The sequence below is a fragment of the Thamnophis elegans genome, chromosome 7, assembly GCF_009769535.1.
Source record: "Thamnophis elegans isolate rThaEle1 chromosome 7, rThaEle1.pri, whole genome shotgun sequence".
Classification (NCBI taxonomy): Eukaryota; Metazoa; Chordata; class Lepidosauria; order Squamata; family Colubridae; genus Thamnophis; species Thamnophis elegans.
In genome coordinates, this window is record NC_045547.1 from 79,921,563 (window position 1) to 79,939,277 (window position 17,715).

The window sequence follows — 17,715 nt, forward strand, 5'->3', positions numbered from 1 at the left end:
GGAATGGGGAGGGAATGGAGATTTTGCAGTATCCTTTCCCTGGAGTGGGGAGGGAATGGAGATTTTGCAGTATCCTTTCCCTGGAGTGGGGAGGGAATGGAGATTTTGCAGTATCCTTCCCCTGGAGTGGGAAGGGAATGGAGATTTTGCAGTATCCTTTCCCTGGAGTGGGAAGGGAATGGAGATTTTGCAGTATCCTTCCCCTGGAATTTGGTGGGAATGGAGATTTTGCAGTATCCTTCCCCTGGAATGAGGTAGGAATGGAGATTTTGCAGTATCCTTCCCCTGGAATGAGGTAGGAATGGAGATTTGGCAATATCCTTCCCCTGGAGTGGGAAGGGAATGGAGATTTTGCAGTATCCTTTCCCTGGAGTGGGGAGGGAATGGAGATTTTGCAGTATCCTTCCCCTGGAATTTGGTGGGAATGGAGATTTTGCAGTATCCTTCTTCTGTAATGAGGTAGGAATGGAGATTTTGCAGTATCCTTCCCCTGGAATGAGGTAGGAATGGAGATTTGGCAATATCCTTCCCCTGGAATGAGGTAGGAATGGAGATTTTGCAGTATCCTTCCCCTGGAGTGGGGAGGGAATGGAGATTTTACAGTATCCTTCCCCTGCCACGCCCACCAAGCCACACCACGCCCACCAAGCCACACCCACAGAACCAGTAGTAAAAAAAACCCTGAATTTCACCACTGAACTATATACATACTTCCCCTTCAGTTGACGGTTCGATATCTGAATATTTGGAGTCACAAACAACGTCTCCAACCGTTTTGGGTGGCCTTGAAGGAATGTCGGGAAAAGACGCAGCACAGTTTTGTGCAAAATATCTGTAGACCTTCCAGGTTTGACCGTAATCTGCGGATCGTTCTACCAACATGGCGGCAGGACGAAAAGTCTACAAGAGATACACACACACCGTCAGATTGTATGACCACAAAACAACGACAACTACATAGCCCATTGCTATTTTAATACATGATCAGGAAAAGCGAAGTAGATACCGTGGGATTACCATTTAAGGCTCTTTTGTAGTTGTTAAGTGAACCTGGTCTCCTCATTGACTTTCTTTGTCAGAAGGTCTCAGGAGCAGATCATGTGACTACGGGACGCTGCAGCCGTCATAAATATTCTGAGTCAGTGGCCAAGCGGCTGAATTTTGATCAGGTGACCACGGGGATGCTACAACAGTCTTAAGTGTGACCCATTATTCTGCTATGCATTTTCTATGGTGGGAAAATGGGAGTGGGGATTGTAGGGAGTTAGATGATATGTAGCCATAACAACATTCTTTCGAGAAAGCCAAGGTCATCCTTTGTCTCTGCACCTTTGCACCTGACCGGAACTGGATGGGTGGAAGCTGCCAGCATGGCAGTGGGAGATTGGACCATGTGATGTACTTGTGGATGTGGGGTGCAAGATCTTGAACTTTCAACTGGGTGGGGAAAACCGGGAAGCTTTCAGATTCTGGTTTTCCCAGATGTGCCAACATGGCTCTCTTCATCAATTGGAACTTTGAGCAATAGTTTTTCCTTGGACTCTGATTTACTTTTGGATGCTATTTGGAACCCTGACACAATGTCGAGTCTCAACAAGATAAAAGCTGACACAACCTGAATGTAGCCTACTCTAAATAATTACCAGGCGATTAAATAATTCAAATGCTGTTTTTTTGGTACCTTGAAAATCAGAATAAGATGACTGAACTGAAACATGTTTTCCAAATCCAGTTGAATGCTGACATGGTTGACACCTGCAAATTAATAGACCAGATCCAGTTAATAGGAAAATGAACAAAAACAGAATATATATATATATATATATATATATATATATATATATATATATATATATATATATATATATATATATTGCCAACAGTAAAAATATTGGGTTTCTGCCTGGATGGTCTCTTGTGACGAGCCGATGGACAGAGAGTGGAAGCAGTGAGCTTCCTCCCATATTTGGGCATACCAGGGGTTGTAACACTTAATACATACCTATCTCCCTGGCTCAGCTGATAACGGAGAAGGACCTTGTGGCTTAGTGATTAACACATCTGCCTAAGATGTAATACAGCACAGGTTCGAATCCCAGTAAGGGTATGGCTAGCTGATGAAAGCTAAGTAGCTTGAAATAGATCTATACTAGTCTCCCTTTATTTATTTATCAGCACAAATATAACACAAAATGTGTAACAAAGGCAACAGTAAAAATATTGGGTTTCTGTCGTGATGATCTCTTGTGATGAGCCGATTGACAGATAATGGAAGCTGTTAGCTTCCTCCTTGAATTTAGGCGGAGGTGAGTTGCTCCCGGTTCCGCCCAGTTCGGCCAAACTGGTAGGGGAATTCAGGCCTGGGTCGCGGAACCGGCAGCAACCCAGGCCTGCCACTCCCCCGAACCGGTTCCTTTGCCGCCACTGGGCCACCGCCATTTTGGATTTTAGTGACTGCATGTGCGCAGTTCACTGTAAATTGTTCTGCGCATGCAACAAAGAACAATTTACATTGAACACCGTGCACATTGCGTGCGAGTTGCGAATCGGTAGTAAAACTGGCAGCAACCCACCCCTGTGTTTAGGGTCTATCTTATAGAAACCCCTTCAAGGATATATTTTATTTTCAAAATAAAATGGCCAGAGTTTTGTTTGGTTGTGTTGAATAATTTTAGAACCGGACATGGCTACAAACAAGTATTAACTTTTCTGACCATACCACCCCGAGACAGGAATTTGCCACTTCGCTTGTGAAATTGTCAGATGGAAAAGTTGAACAAATAAACAGCCAAAGCAAAGGGGCGGAAGAAATAAAACCGGCTGAAGCCACTCACCGTTTTCAGATTGCCACCACTTCTTTCGATCGCGTTCCGAACGGGCGACCACGTTTTCGATAAAGTGGCTGTCGGTTTGGAACAGCGGGTGATAGGGATGCCTGGAATCGCAGGTGAAACATTTCTTCTTATCCTAGGAAAAGGATAGACACGAACACATCTCTTCTGTTGATCTTATTTGGGGATTCAGGCGGCGATAATTTCTTAGCGGTCTGATGGATTTCAATTCCACACACACACACACACACCCCTTTGTGTCAACCACCCAAGGTGGTTTTGGCAAACAGCAGACATCAAGAAGGAAGAGGAGCTGACAGAAAAGTTATTTGCACACGCCCTGTGCTTTTCACGCTCACCCGCTTCATTGCTCTTAGAAGTGAGAAGGGAGCAATTGCCTCATTCTCGGGATTTGATGGAGATGAAAGATTATTTCACCTCACAATCGTAAACCTCCGGTGTCTCTGTCTATTCTCTTTCCAGGAAAGTCTCATCAAGGAGGGAGAAAGCAGAACTACTGTAACTCCAAAATTCAAGGCCAAATGTTTGGGAATAGCCAACTGAAGCTCCTAAGAGAGATGTGCCTTACAGATTAACAGAGTTGGGACCTTGTAGGCCATCTAGTCCAACCCCCCCCCAATCCAAGCAGGAGACCCTACACCCTTTCTGACGGAGGGCAGTCCAGTCTCTTCTTGAAAGCCTCCAGGGAGGAAGCTCCCACAACTTCTGAAGGCAACTTCTGTTCCATGGGTTGATTGTTCTCACTGTCAGAAAGTTCCTCCTTATTTCTAGGTTGAATCTCTCCTTGTTCAGTTTCCACCCATTGCTCCTTGTCTGGATTTCGGGTGCCTTCTTAGATTTATTCCAAATTAGGGGAATGATTGATAGGAAAGAACCCAGTGCAAACTAGATGCCAAGACTTTTGGGTGATCGGAAGTCGGTAAGATCTAACGTGGTCATCAGAAGGGCAAATTGATCTCTGTCACCTTCTACAGAACATAGAAATAACAGAGTTGGAAGGGACCTTATACGATTCCAGACAAATGCTTGTCCAATCTCTTCTTGAAAGCCCCCAGTGATGGAGCATCCACAGATGTACGGTACCTACATGAGGGCATTGCCATCACAAAAGGATGGAACTTCATTTACCGCTCTCCATAAACCGGGGTTGCCAAATTCAATTTCATTGCGGGCTGCATAAGGACTCTGTTTGATCTGGGGAGAGGGGGAGACAGGGACAGATGGGCGTGGTGATGGTGGGTGTGGCCAGCTTGACATCACTCGTGTCAGAGGTGCCCGTGGTGGCCCGAATGCTCTGCCAGCGAAAATGGGCTCCGGAGCTCCGTTTTCAGCCGCGACAGTCTCCTGCAGCCCTCTGCCAGCGAAAACGGAGCATGGGAGGGACACACATAGCCCTTCCGAGCTCCGTTTTCACGGGCAGTGGCACCGTGGGCCAGTCCTTCACTGTTTCCAGGGGAGTCCCGTGGCCCAGATCTAAGCAACCCACAGACTGGATCCAGCCCTCAGGCCTTCAGTTTGACACCCCTGCTATAGACAATCAACATGCCATCCTATTGCATTTTTACTAAGTCAGAATATCTTGGTATGGCATGCCATGCGGTTCCACCACAAAACTGCGAAGCCCTTATCCGCGCCGACATAAGTGCGGAGGGCAAATCCGCGCCGTCCGAAGCGCTAAGGAAAAACGCGACCCTACCGCGATGACATAACCGCGGAGGGCAAATCCGCGCCTTCCGAAGCACTCAGCACCCTAAACCTAACCCTAAACCTAACCCTAAACCTAACCTTAAACCTAACCCTAAACCTAACCCTAAACCTAACCCTAAACCTAACCCTAAACCTAACCCTAAACCTAACCCTAAAGCAAACCCCTAAACCTAATCCTAACCCTTACCTTAATTTAAATCAGCTTTCTGCCGCCACGCTGTTTTAAAGGGCCCTTCAGTCGCCGCGCTGTTGTCGCGGCGGTGATGACGCGCGGTGATGATGTCGCGGCTTTAGCGACGCGGTTTTATCACCGCTATTTTGACGAGCGCGGTTTTGCCGTGCCACGATGCCATGCATCACCCTAAGCCAAAATAGGGTTAGACTGATCACATGGCATGGATTAAGCTATTGGGGGGGGGGGTGTCTCTTTATTTTGCCTTGGTAGATTGTGCAAATTCAGCCAAATATGGTTTGCTCAAAAAAAAAAAGAAAAACCTACACTCCACAGCTTAAGAAATCCGTGGTATTGCATTACATCTGAAGCCAATCACAAAGGTTTCTTCTCAAATTAGCTTAAAACCCTCTGTGGGTTTCCTTGGGACTAAAGGGTGCTTTAATTCAATGGGTCTAAAGAGTTGAGAGGCAACAGGAACAGGTGCAGCTGTGGTCTGGAACACTTTATGTCCACCTGGCCTTAAGCAAGTACTGTAAACGTTTGTGTGAAACTGGTACAGCAATATTTCTAGTTCTAATTTGAGAACAAACAGAAGGGAAGGAGGAGGAGGAGGAGGAGGAGGTGGGGGGGGAACAGGGGGGAGGGGGAGGAAGAAAGGGAAGAATAGAATAGAATAGAATAGAATAGAATAGAATAGAATAACAGGGAAGGGAGCTACAACATGTTTCGTTTTTTTTCCCCTGCCTTGTCCCTTGTCGTTTTTGTCCTTTTTTGCTTTATTTTTTTTCCCCTTTTTTATGCCTTTTCTTTTTGATTTTTTCTTTTCCCACTGGTGTGGGCAGGTATTGTTTAAGATTATTACTTTTATTAATATCTTTAAATAATAATTACAGTCAAATGAAAATGGATATATGATAATGCTTGAGTTAATATGAGTTATGTTTGTTGACCGTGGAGGAGATGTACCAAAGCTTGTCTGTAATCGATTGATACATTTTTTACAGATGTAAAGGGAAAAAAAAGAATAGAATAGAATAGAATAGAATAGAATAGAATAACAATTTGAAGGGAGAAGAAGGAGAGGAGGAGGAGGAGGAGGAGAGAATAGAATAATAGAATAGAATAGAATAGAATAGAATAACAATTTGAAGGGAGAAGAAGGAGAGGAGGAGGAGGAGGAGGAGAGAATAGAATAATAGAATAGAATAGAATAGAATAGAATAGAATAGAATAACAATTGGAAGGGAGAAGAAGGAGAGGAGGAGGAGGAGGAGGAGGAGGAGGAGGAGGAGGAGGAGGAGGAGGAGGAGGAGGAGGAGGAGGAGGAGGAGGAGGAGGAGGTGAACACAGTTGGAAGGGACCTTGGAGATCTTCTAGCCCATGCTCAAGCAGGAAACCCTATACCATTTCAGACAAATAGTTGTCCAATCTCTTGTTAAAAGCCTCCAGTGTAGAATAGAATGGAATGGAAGGGAACAGAATGGAACATAACGGAATGGAACGGAGCAGAACAGAATAGAAAATAGAATTGAATACTTTATTTGGCCAAGCGTGATTAGACGCACTAGGAATTTGTCTCTGTTGTAGAAGCTCTCTGTGTTCTGATCTTTCTCTCTTTTTTCTTCTTCTTCTTATTTTCTCCCTGTCTTTCTGGAAGAGTGAAAAGTTGAAAGCGATGACATATGTCTCAATGCAAGAGCTAAGGAGCAGCTCTCCCTTCAGGTCAGGCAGAGTTTAAAGAACTGAAATTCTTTTATGGCAAATTCAAAGCATCCACGAATGATGAATGTAATGTTTTGGCAATTACCAAACGTATGGATTCCTTAGGGACAAAGGAGCAGAAAACTGTTTAAGCAGTTCAGACTTGTGAAATATTTCTTAAATGAATCTCTATCAGTAGTTTCTGATTTATAAGTAAAGTTCAGCTTTATAGGTTAGCATCCTTACGATTGAGTAATCCTTAGAATTAGGCTTTATGATGGGTTAAGTAACTTACTGATCGCTAGATGTAGAAACGGGTGTAAAACTCTTGATTCTTCAAAATTTTGATTTTAAATTTTTATTTCTTGATTATCTCTGATTTCTATTAACAGGACCTCAAGTGTTAAAATAAATAATAAGGCTGATAATGGACATCCTTGTCTCACTCCTTTCCAAATTTTAAATTAAAAAAAGAGGAATATAAAGCACAGGCATTTGCAGACTGCATGGCATTTATCTTAGAGGAGCCATTAGAATCAGGAACCAAATTAATCCAAAAAAATAAATAAATAGAGGAATTTGGCAGAGTAACGGGACTCAAAATTAATAAGAATAAAACAAAGATCATCACAAAAAACCTCACCAAAAAACAAGAGCAAGAATTAGAGGAAATTATGGGAATGCAGATAGTAAAAAAAAAGGTAAAATATTTAGGAATTTGGCTGACAGGGAAATAGCAATAGCAATAGCAGTAGACTTATATACCGCTTCATAGGCCTTCAGGCCTCTCTAAGCGGTTTACAGAGAGTCAGCATATTGCCCCCAACAATCTGGGTCCTCATTTTACCCACCTCGGAAGGATGGAAGGCTGAGTCAACCCTGAGCCGGTGAGATTTGAACCGCTGACCTGCTGATCTAGCAGTAGCCTGCAGTGCTGCATTTAACCACTGCGCCACCTTGGCACATTGATATGACCACTGCTCAACAATCAAGGAAGATAACTATGAGAAAATGATACAGAAAATAAAAATAAAAAGATTTGGAAAATTGGGGGGGAAAGTGCAAATATTGTTAATGGGAAGAATTGCCAAAGTTAAAATGAGTGTCCTACCAAACATTTTGTTCTTATTTCAAGTGGTACGAGTTGATTCACCCAAGGTTCAGACTGGATCAGCTGCTGCAGGTTGCATCAATATGTAAGCAAGCCCAGTTTAAGAGCAGAGGTGGCGCAGTGGTTAGAGTGCAGTACTGCAGCCACTTCAGCTGACTGTTAGCTGCAGTTCGGCGGTTCAAATCTCACCGGCTCAGGGTTGACTCAGCCTTCCATCCTTCCGAGGTGGGTAAAATGAGGACCCAGACTGTGGGGGCAATATGCTGACTCTGTAAACCGCTTAGAGAGGGCTGAAAGCCCTATGAAGCGGTATATAAGTCTAACTGCTATTGCTACTGCTATTGCTATTAAAATGCTATTTAGAGCCAAGTTCCTAGAAAGACTGTGATGTAACTCAGGCCAATCAGCCTACAATTTAAGATCTGCCAAGAAAGTGTTTGTTTCCTAGGTTGATAGGTGTGGAAATATTAAATGATCAGGATCGGGAAGAAGCTTGAACAAAGTTTATTTCAATAGCAGAGAAGTTTTCTGCTTGTACAAGATCCCAAGCCCTCTTTTAAATCATTTTTGGTCGTCACGGTGTAAAAAAAAGATGTGGAGTCTCTAGAAAGAGTGCAGAGAAGAGCAACCAAGATGATTAGGGGACTGGAGCCCAAAACATATGAAGAACGGTTCCAGCAACTGGGTATGTTTAGCTTAATGAAAAGGAAGACTAGGGATGACATGATAGCAGAGTTCCAATATATCAGGGGTTGACACAAAGAAGAGGGAGTCAAACTGTTCTCCAAGGCACCTGAGAGTAGGACAAGAAGCAATGGGTGGAAACTAATCAAGGAGAGAAGCAACTTAGAACTAAGGAGAAATGTCCTGACAGTGAGAACAATCAATCAGCGGAACATGTCAGGGAGATTCTCAGTCATCCAAGTCATGGTTGTCCTAAAGGTGCTTTTTCAAGAGGCAACTAGACTTTCCATTTATTCATTGAAGATCTTTCTCTTCTCATCCAGGAAGCTTCCTCAGCTCCCTAATGAAACTTCTTGGTTGAGAACTTGGCTGAGAAGAAGCTTCTTGGATGAGAAATGAGAGGTCTTCAAAGAAAAACTGGCAAGTCCAGTAGCCTCTTCAAAAAGCTCCTTTGGGACAATCAGTGGAACCATCTGTAGATACTCCATCCCTGGAGGTCTTTAAGAAGAGATTGGACAACCATTTGTTCGGAATAGTACAGTGTCTCCTGCTTGAGCAGAGAGTTGGACGAGAAGACCTCCAAAGCAAAGGTGAAATTCAGCAGGTTCTGACAGGTTCTGGAGAACCGGTAGCGGAAATTTTGAATAGTTCGGAGAACTGGCAAATACCATCCCTGGCTGGCCCAGAGTGGGGTGCGAATGGAGATTTTACAGTATCCTCCCGCTGGAGTGAGGAGAGAAAGGAGATTTTGCAGTATCCTTTCCCTGGAGTGGGGAGGGAATGGAGATTTTGCAGTATCCTTCTCCTGGAGTGGGGAGGGAATGGAGATTTTGCAGTATCCTTCCCCTGGAGTGAGGAGGGAATGGAGGTTTTGCAGTATCCTTCCCCTGGAGTGGGGAGGGAATGGAGATTTTGCAGTTTCCTTCCCCTGGAGTGAGGAGGGAATGGAGATTTTGCAGTATCCTTCCCCTGGAGTGGGGAGGGAATGGAGATTTTGCAGTATCCTTCCCCTGGAGTGAGGAGGGAATGGAGATTTTGCAGTATCCTTCTCCTGGAGTGGGGAGGGAATGGAGATTTTGCAGTATCCTTCCCCTGGAGTGAGGAGGGAATGGAGGTTTTGCAGTATCCTTCTCCTGGAGTGGGGAGGGAATGGAGATTTTGCAGTTTCCTTCCCCTGGAGTGGGGAGGAAATGGAGATTTTTGCAGTATCCTTTCCCTGGAATGAGGTTGGAATGGAGATTTTGCAATATCCTTCCCCTGGAGTGGGGAGGGAATGGAGATTTTGCAGTATCCTTCTCTTGGAGTGGGAAGGAATGGAGATTTTGCAGTATCCTTCCCCTGGAGTGAGGAGGGAATGGCAATTTTGCAGTATCCTTCCCCTGTCACGCCCACCAAGCCATGCCCACAGAACCACTCCTCCCCAGCCCATTTTAACCCTATTATTTTAAGTTCTACATTTTTCTTCTGCTGCTTAGCCTTCAGTTGAAAATACAAGATCGAATTTCAGACAGAAGGAAATGGATGACAAATTCGGGATAGCTATCAGATGCTGTTTTATAGATATTCCAGTTATCTTCCTGGCATCACGATAAACTCACCGCGAGGTGCCCCACGATGCAATACTTCTGAGGGCCAAACAGTCCACAGGTAGACGAAGCAGTCAGCTGTTGGCTGCGCCCCACAAGCAGATCTCCCACCAATGGGTGACAAGCTCCCTGCCGACAGCTATTCCGACTGCTCAGAAGATCCGGGAGTAGTACTGAACACAAAATAAAGAAGAAACACGGTGTCAACTGTGCATCTGGCAAATCCAGAAAAAAAGATATCCCTGGGGACATTATTTTTTAACCAAGAGCATAAAACTTTACCGAATAAACCACATTGGCACAGAAGAAGCAAAACCAACTCTGGAGTTTCGCGCACAAAATCAAGCATAGTTAACTCCTCTTTTTTCTTATGGGCCACCTACGGGCCACAACATCCACCAATCACACATATTCATTTTGTTGTGCTGCCAGAACCCTCCTGATTTTTTTTTTGTCATCATTAGAGCCGAGGTGGCGCAGTGGTTAGAGTGCTGTACTGCAGGCTACTTCATCTGACTGCTAGTTCGGCAGTTCGGCTGTTCAAATCTCACCGGCTCAGGGTTGACTCAGCCTTCCATCCTTCCAAGGTGGGTAAAATGAGGACCCGGATTGTTGGGGGCAATATGCTGACTCTGTAAACCGCTTAGAGAGGGCTGAAAGTGTTATATAAGTGCTATTGGTAAGTGGGGAAGGAAGGAAGGAAGGAAGGAAGGAAGGAAGGAAGGAAGGAAGGAAGGAAGGAAGGAAGGAAGGAAGGAAGGAAGGAGCCGAGGTGGTGCAGTGGTTAGAATGCAGTACTGCAGGCCACTTCAGCTGACTGCTATCTGTAGTTCGGCGGTTCAAATCTCACCGGCTCAAGGTTGACTCAGCCTTCCATCCTTCCGAGGTGGGTAAAATGAGGACCTGGATTGTTGGGGGCGATATGCTGACTCTGTAAACCACTTAGAGAGGGCTGAAAGTGTTATATAAGTGCTATTGGTAAGTGGGGAAGGAAGGAAGGAAGGAAGGAAGGAAGGAAGGAAGGAAGGAAGGAAGGAAGGAGCCAAGGTGGTGCAGTGGTTAGAGTGCAGTACTGCAGGCCACTTCAGCTGACTGCTATCTGTAGTTCGGCGGTTCAAATCTCACCGGCTCAAGGTTGACTCAGCCTTCCATCCTTCCGAGGTGGGTAAAATGAGGACCCGGATTGTTGGGGGCAATATGCTGACTCTGTAAACTGCTTAGAGAGGGCTGAAAGCCCTATGAAGCAGTATATAAGTCTAACTGCTATTGCTATTGCTATTGCTATTGATTAACTCGACTCCTACAATGAGTTAGAGATGGGCAATCACATAGTATAGGGCGTGTAGTGAAAGATGAACATCTGGCTAGACCTTAGCGAGACTCGTATCAGATTTGCTAGCTAAAGCACTCATCATTGTATTGACTGGCTACCCACCAGTACAGTAGCGAAAATAAAATATACGAAATATGTTTGGGCATATTTGAAGTTCTTGAACTTACCAAAATTCAGAAGAGTTACCAGTGGAAACCACATCATGCAGATATACTGGGGTGATCACTTGAATATGAGCCAGCTGTGTGCAGAAGCAGCCAAAAAGGCCAATGCAATCCTGGGTTGTATAAACAGAGGGATAGAATCAAGATCACATGAAGGGTTAATACCACTTTATCAGGTCTTGAAGGTAAGGCCACACTTGGAACACGGCATCCAGTTTTGGTCACCACGATGTAGAAAAGATGTTGAGACTTTAGAAAGAGTGCAGAGAAGAGCAGCTAAGATGATCGAAGGCCCGGAGACTAAAACATATGAAGAACGTCTGCAGGATTTGGGTTTGGCTAGTCTAGAGAAAAGAAGGACTAGGGGTGACATGTATTCCAATATTTGAGGGGCCGAGGTGGCGCAGTGGTTAAATGCAGCACTACAGGCTACTTCAGCTGACTGCAGTTCTGCAGTTCGGCTGTTCAAATCTCATCGGCTCAAGGTTGACTCAGCCTTCCATCCTTCCGAGGTGGGTGAAATGAGGACCCGGATTGTTGTTGGGGGCAATATGCTGACTCTGTAAACCGCTTAGAGAGGGCTGAAAGCCCTATGAAGCGGTATATAAGTCTAACTGCTATTGCTATTGCTATTGCTATTGCCACAAAGAGGAGGGGGTCAAATTATTCTACAAAGCACCTGGGATGCAGGAGAAAAAACAATGGTTGGAAACTAACCAAGGAGAGAAGCAACCTGGAATGAGGGAGAAGTTTCCCCATCAGTGAGGACAATCAACCGGTGGAATAGCTTGCCTTTAGAAATCGTAGGCGGTCCATCACTGGAAGTTTTTAAGAGGAAACTAGATAGCCACTTATCTGAAATAGTATAGGTTCTCCTGCTTGAGTGGGGGACTGGACTAGAAGACCTCCAAGGTCCCTTCCAGCTCCTATTCTATTCCATTCCATTCCATTCTCTATTCATTCCATATTCTATTCTATTCTATTCTATTCTACTCGACTCAACTCAACTCAACTCAACTTGCCTCTATTCCATGTTCTGTTTTGTTCTGTTCTGTTCTATTCCATTCCATTCTCTATTCATTCCATATTCTATTCTATTCTATTTTCTATTCTATTCTACTCTATTCCATGTTCTATTCCATTCCATTCCATTCTCTATTCATTCCACTTTCTATTCTATTCTACTCTACTCTATTCCATGTTCTATTCTATTCTATTCCATTCCATTCTATTCCATTCCATTCTATTCCATTCTCTATTCATTCCATATTCTATTCTATTCTATTCCATTTTCTATTCTATTCTATTCTATTCTATTCTACTCTATTCCATTTTATGTTCTATTCTATTATATTCCATTCCATTCTCTATTCATTCCATTTTCTATTCTACTCTACTCTATTCCATGTTCTATTCTATTCTATTCCATTCCATTCTATTCCATTCCATTCTCTATTCATTCCATATTCTAATTCTATTCCATTTTCTATTCTATTCTACTCTACTCTATTCCATGTTCTGTTCTATTCTATTCTATTCTATTCCATTCCATTCTCTATTCATTCCATTTTCTATTCTATTCTACTCTACTCTATTCCATGTTCTATTCTATTCTATTCCATGTTCCATTCCATTCCATTCTCTATTCATTCCATATTCTGTTCTGTTCTGTTCTAAAGTCTTGCCTTCGCTTTGTTTTAGTTTCGGGGAAGAAAAGAAAAGCCCCCTTCATGTTAATGCTTCCCAAGATCAAAAATGATGTTTACATTCTACTCAAACTTAGTATGTCATGATTCAATTACAGATTAAACAGAAAAAGAACAAAACACCAATATTTCAATGTTCTGTAAACTCTCATTCCATGAAAACAATTCCATTCTCAAACAGATTATCTGAGGAAACGCCCTCAGTTCTGGAAATCTGTGTCTCACATGACATAACTGTTAGGCATTTATAAGTTTTATTTCTGTTTCGCTTATTTATGAATTACCAGTTGATGACCTGGGTATTTATTTATAGGGGGGGGAAGTTATTTTAAAAAAAACATCTGATGCATTAAAGAGATATACTTGAAATCATAAGGAAGTAAATGTCTCTTCAGGCGTGTGTAGACGTGAGACAATGAGAAAATAATTATGTGATTTTTTTGGATTAATACTCATCTCCTAAAGTCAATCGTTTCGAGAAGAATGTTTCCAGCTTTGTTTTGATATAGATATCAAGGAGAATGAGAGAAAATTCAGTATCAAATGACATAAATCCTTTGCGATAGTTTAGCTTTCTGTAACTTGATACCCTTCCACGCACGTTGGGCTAACTCCTAACACCTCCGGCTAACGTGGTGCTTGGATTACAATAACTGAAGTCCAGAGGAATTGAGAAGGCCCCCTGAGAAACCTGCACCAGAGCTGACCCTTCGTTGTTTCTGACCCGATGAGGGCATCATGTCCAATCACTTTTGAAAGTTCAGAGTCGAGCTTGAAACTATGGGTTTAGTGGTTTTTTAGAAGATGGTTTCCAAAGGCAGCTTACGACAACTCTATGTATTGCATGTTCTCAAAGGTTATGTTAAGCGATATCTCTAACAAGTAAGAATTCTCAAGGTAGCAAGATTTCCTTCCTTTCCACTTTTCCTCCCTCCCTCCTTCCCACTTTCCTTTCCTTTACTCTTCCTTCCCACCTTCCCAATTTGTCTCCCTCCTCCTTTCCTTCTTTTCTTTCTTTCCTTTCCTTCACACTCCTTCCTTCCCTCCTCCCTTTCCACTTTTCCTCCGTTCTCTCTCCCTCCTCCTTTCCTTTCCTCTCGCTCCTTCCTTCCTTCCCACCTTCCCAATTTTCCTTCCTCTCTCTTCCTCCCCCTTTCCTTTTCTTTCTTTCCTTTCCTTCACACTCCTTCCTTCCCACTTTTCCTCCCTTCTCCCTCCCCCTGTCCTCTCCTCTCACTCCTTCCTTCCCACCTTCCCAAATTTCCTCCTCTCTCCCTGCCCCTTTCCTTCTTTCCTTTCTTTATTACCTTTCTTTCACACTTCTTCCTTCACACTTTTCCTCCTTTCCTCCCCCTTTCCTTTTCCTTCCTTCTGTCCATCCTTTTCTTTCTTTTTCTTTCTTTCCTTCTTTCTTTCTTTTTCCTTTTCCCCTTTTCTCTTTTGACCCAGCACCATGTCGATGCCCACCACAACTTTAGCAAGCGAAATCTATCAACTGTAAAAACAATTTATTACTCTGCACTGTGAGCTAAGATTTACGTTAAGATCTCTGGTTCCTGATACATGGAAAGCAGCAACAGCAATGAACAGATTTCCCAGGTGTGCAGCCATCGGGCAGAGAACACCAGACAAGCCCTTATTCCTACCATCGTAGAATTCCCAACCACCTAAACCGTCTTACCTGGCCTTCGACTTATAAGCGATTCTGGAAACAGAACCAGCCAACTGAAAACAGAGAATTAAAGTCGTACCTCCGAGTTGGAAGGCAACAATGAGAATGTTTTCCCTTCGGGCACTTGGGTGTAGATGAAAATAGAGTTTAAAATCTGCCAAAAAGATGATTTGTTAAGCCGTGCTGCCTGATGCATTTGTAGTTGCAACGGAACCTGACGTTTGCCAAAAAAACCCACAAAAAAAACACAACCTCCTTGAGAGGCGAAATCCATCAAGGCATGTCCTTCGCTCTCAGACAAACAGCACCAATCCGTTTCTTGAACGGCAAAGGATATTGTGATAAAACCACATCGATATGTCTCCGCCAATGTGCCGCTGTTGATATTTCTCTCTCCGGGCATAATGAGAATATATCAGCTGAACAAAACTCCGCACTGGCAACAGGAAAGCATCCGGCCATTCAAACACTCTGCTAGTTGCATTCAGTTGCCCAGATTCTGCCCCACAATGGATTTTGGGGTCGTTAAAACAATGATGAATGTGCTGCTGTTACGGAAGGAGGACACCAAATGTAGGAAGCTACCACCATAGGTGGCCTTCTTAGCTCTGTGGTGGCCTACAACGCTGTGTATCTCCAACTCTCCTTCGTTTTATTAGCTACTGCATATTTGAGAGCGGTATGTTACATCTTACACTGTATTGATCTGAGGTTGTGGAAGGGGAAGATATGGAACATTTTAGCAGTATCCCCATGTTTATTGCAATGATCACAATGCATCTTTTATTAAGGTTTTATTTTATTATATAAAGCACAAAGATGAAAAGAAAAAAAAATAGGAAATTAAGGGAAGGAAGGGGAGCAGGGAAAGGGTTGAGAAAAAGAAGGAAAAGAGGACATTGACTCCCAAATCTTCTTAGCACCGTACAAGACAAACGCACTTCCAACTGCAAATTTTTGCTTTTACACAATAATATAAAGATCACGGATTCACGGTGCATCTTTATTATCTGGATTAATGCACATGTCTCTGAGTTTGTGGGGAGGTGTAGCTACGTGTGTGCTATTTTGGGCCCCATTATAACTTTCCTCTTCAAGAAATACTGAGCAAATCCATTTATTTACAGTATTAAGGGGAAATAATAAATTATGACTGTACATTATACATTAAATGCCTTTATTTAATAAAAAAAATAATTTGTGTCATAATGTACGCCTTTCCTTTCTCTTCCTTCTATCTTTCCCTTTCCACTACTCTCCTTCCTTCTTCCTTCCTTCCTTCCCTCCCTTCTCTTCCTCCTTTCTTTCCTTATCTTCCTTCCTTCTCTTATTCTCTTTCTCATTCTCCTTCCTGTTGGCACAGTGGTTAGAGTTCCTTCCTTCCTTCCTTCCTTCCCTCCCTCCCTCCCTCCCTTCTCTTCCTCCTTTCTTTCTTTATCTTCCTTCCTTCTCTTATTCCCTCTTTCATTCTCCTTCCTATTGGCATAGTGGTTAGAGTTCCTTCCTTCCTTCCCTCCCTTCCCTTCCTCCTTTCTTTCCTTCCCTTCCTTCTCTTATTCTCTTTCTCATTCTCCTTCCTGTTGGCACAGTGGTTAGAGTGCCTTCCTTCCTTCCTTCCTTCTTCCCCATTCCTTTCAGTTCCTTCCCTTCCCTTCCTCCTTTCTTTCCTTATCTTCCTTCCTTCTCTTACTCTCTTTCTCATTCTCCTTCCTGTTGGCACAGTGGTTAGAGTGCCTTCCTTCCTTCCTTCCTTCCTTCCTTCCTTCCTTCCTTCCTTCCTTCCTTCCTTCTTCCCCTTGCCTTTCATTTCCTTCCCTTCTCTTCCTCCTTTCTTTCCTTATCTTCCTTCCTTCTCTTACTCTCTTTCTCATTCTCCTTCCTGTTGGCACAGTGGTTAGAGTGCTTTCCTTCCTTCCTTCCTTCCTTCTTCCCTTTTCCTTTCATTTCCTTCCCTTCTCTTCCTCCTTTCTTTCCTTATCTTCCTTCCTTTCTTATTCTCCTTCCTGTTGGCACAGTGGTTAGAGTGCCTCCCTCCCTCCCTCCTTTTTTCCTTTCCTTCCTTCTTTCCTTCCTTCTTTCCTTCCCCCCTCCCTCCCTCTTCTTTCCATTTTTCCTTCTGATGTACAACTTCCACCCTGTCTTCCCCAGACCCTCCATTGAAGTATAGCAAGCCCAGTGGCATATGCTATCAGCTCTCATCTCCGTCTCTGCAAGAAGCAATGCGGCTTCCAATTTTAATGCGCAATCATGGGGTTTCAATAAAGGGGCGTTTTAAAGAGCAATTTCTTTTCCTCGTCGATTCCAAGCGCGATCTCGTTGCAAAGAAACGTGGAAGGGCTTCCCACATCTCACCGTCCAAAGGGCACGATGGCCTCCAACCTTAGGAAAAACAGAACTGCTCGACATAAATCACTGCAAGTAATGGAGAAGGACAGCGTGTGGTTACAAGAAGAAAAGAATATCTTTCCTTAGAATCTGAACTGTGAACTATGGTAGTTTGGAAGAACCAAGGACTCCACCTGATGTCAAAGATCAGGTTCCTACTTGTTCACGGGTAAAAAAACAATATCTGGAAGGCTGAGGGAACGCGGTTCACGCATATTAAGACCATAAACCAATGCTACTGCTTTATGGAGAAGCAAAATGTTTTGCTTCTATTACAGTGAGTCCTCGGCTTACGACCTCAATGGAGGCCCAAAGTTTCTGTGGCCGAGCAAAACATTTGTGAAGCGGGTTTTGCCCCGTTCTACGACCTTCCTTGCCACCGCTGTTAAGGGAATCGGTGCCGTTGTTAAATCAGTCACGCCGTTGTTAAGTGAAACTGGCTTCTTCGTTGACGTCCCTCATCAGAAGGTCGCAAAAGGGAATCGCGTGACCTCCGGGGCACTGCCACCGCCATAAATATGAGTCGGTTGCCAAGCTGTTTGTTCACGTTCACCACGGGGACACTGCAACAGTCATAAGTGTGAAAAACGGTCGTAAGATTCGCTCAACAACCGTGTTACTAACCTAAAAACCGCGGTG

At 43.7% G+C, this 17,715-nt stretch overlaps 1 protein-coding gene across 1 annotated transcript in view; it reads right to left on the reverse strand.

Moving 5' to 3' along the window:
* LAMB4 (laminin subunit beta 4) overlaps nt 1-10,165 on the reverse strand; it is a 59,731-nt gene extending 49,566 nt beyond the window's left edge. The window contains exons 1-5 of the mRNA XM_032221890.1: nt 10,099-10,165; nt 9,829-9,989; nt 2,835-2,967; nt 1,682-1,755; nt 712-900 (exon numbers count right to left, since the gene is read on the reverse strand). Coding sequence (XP_032077781.1) covers nt 712-900; nt 1,682-1,755; nt 2,835-2,967; nt 9,829-9,989; nt 10,099-10,165 — 624 coding nt within the window. The remainder of the gene's footprint in view (nt 1-711; nt 901-1,681; nt 1,756-2,834; nt 2,968-9,828; nt 9,990-10,098) is intronic.
* Nucleotides 10,166-17,715: the final 7,550 nt, after the last annotated feature.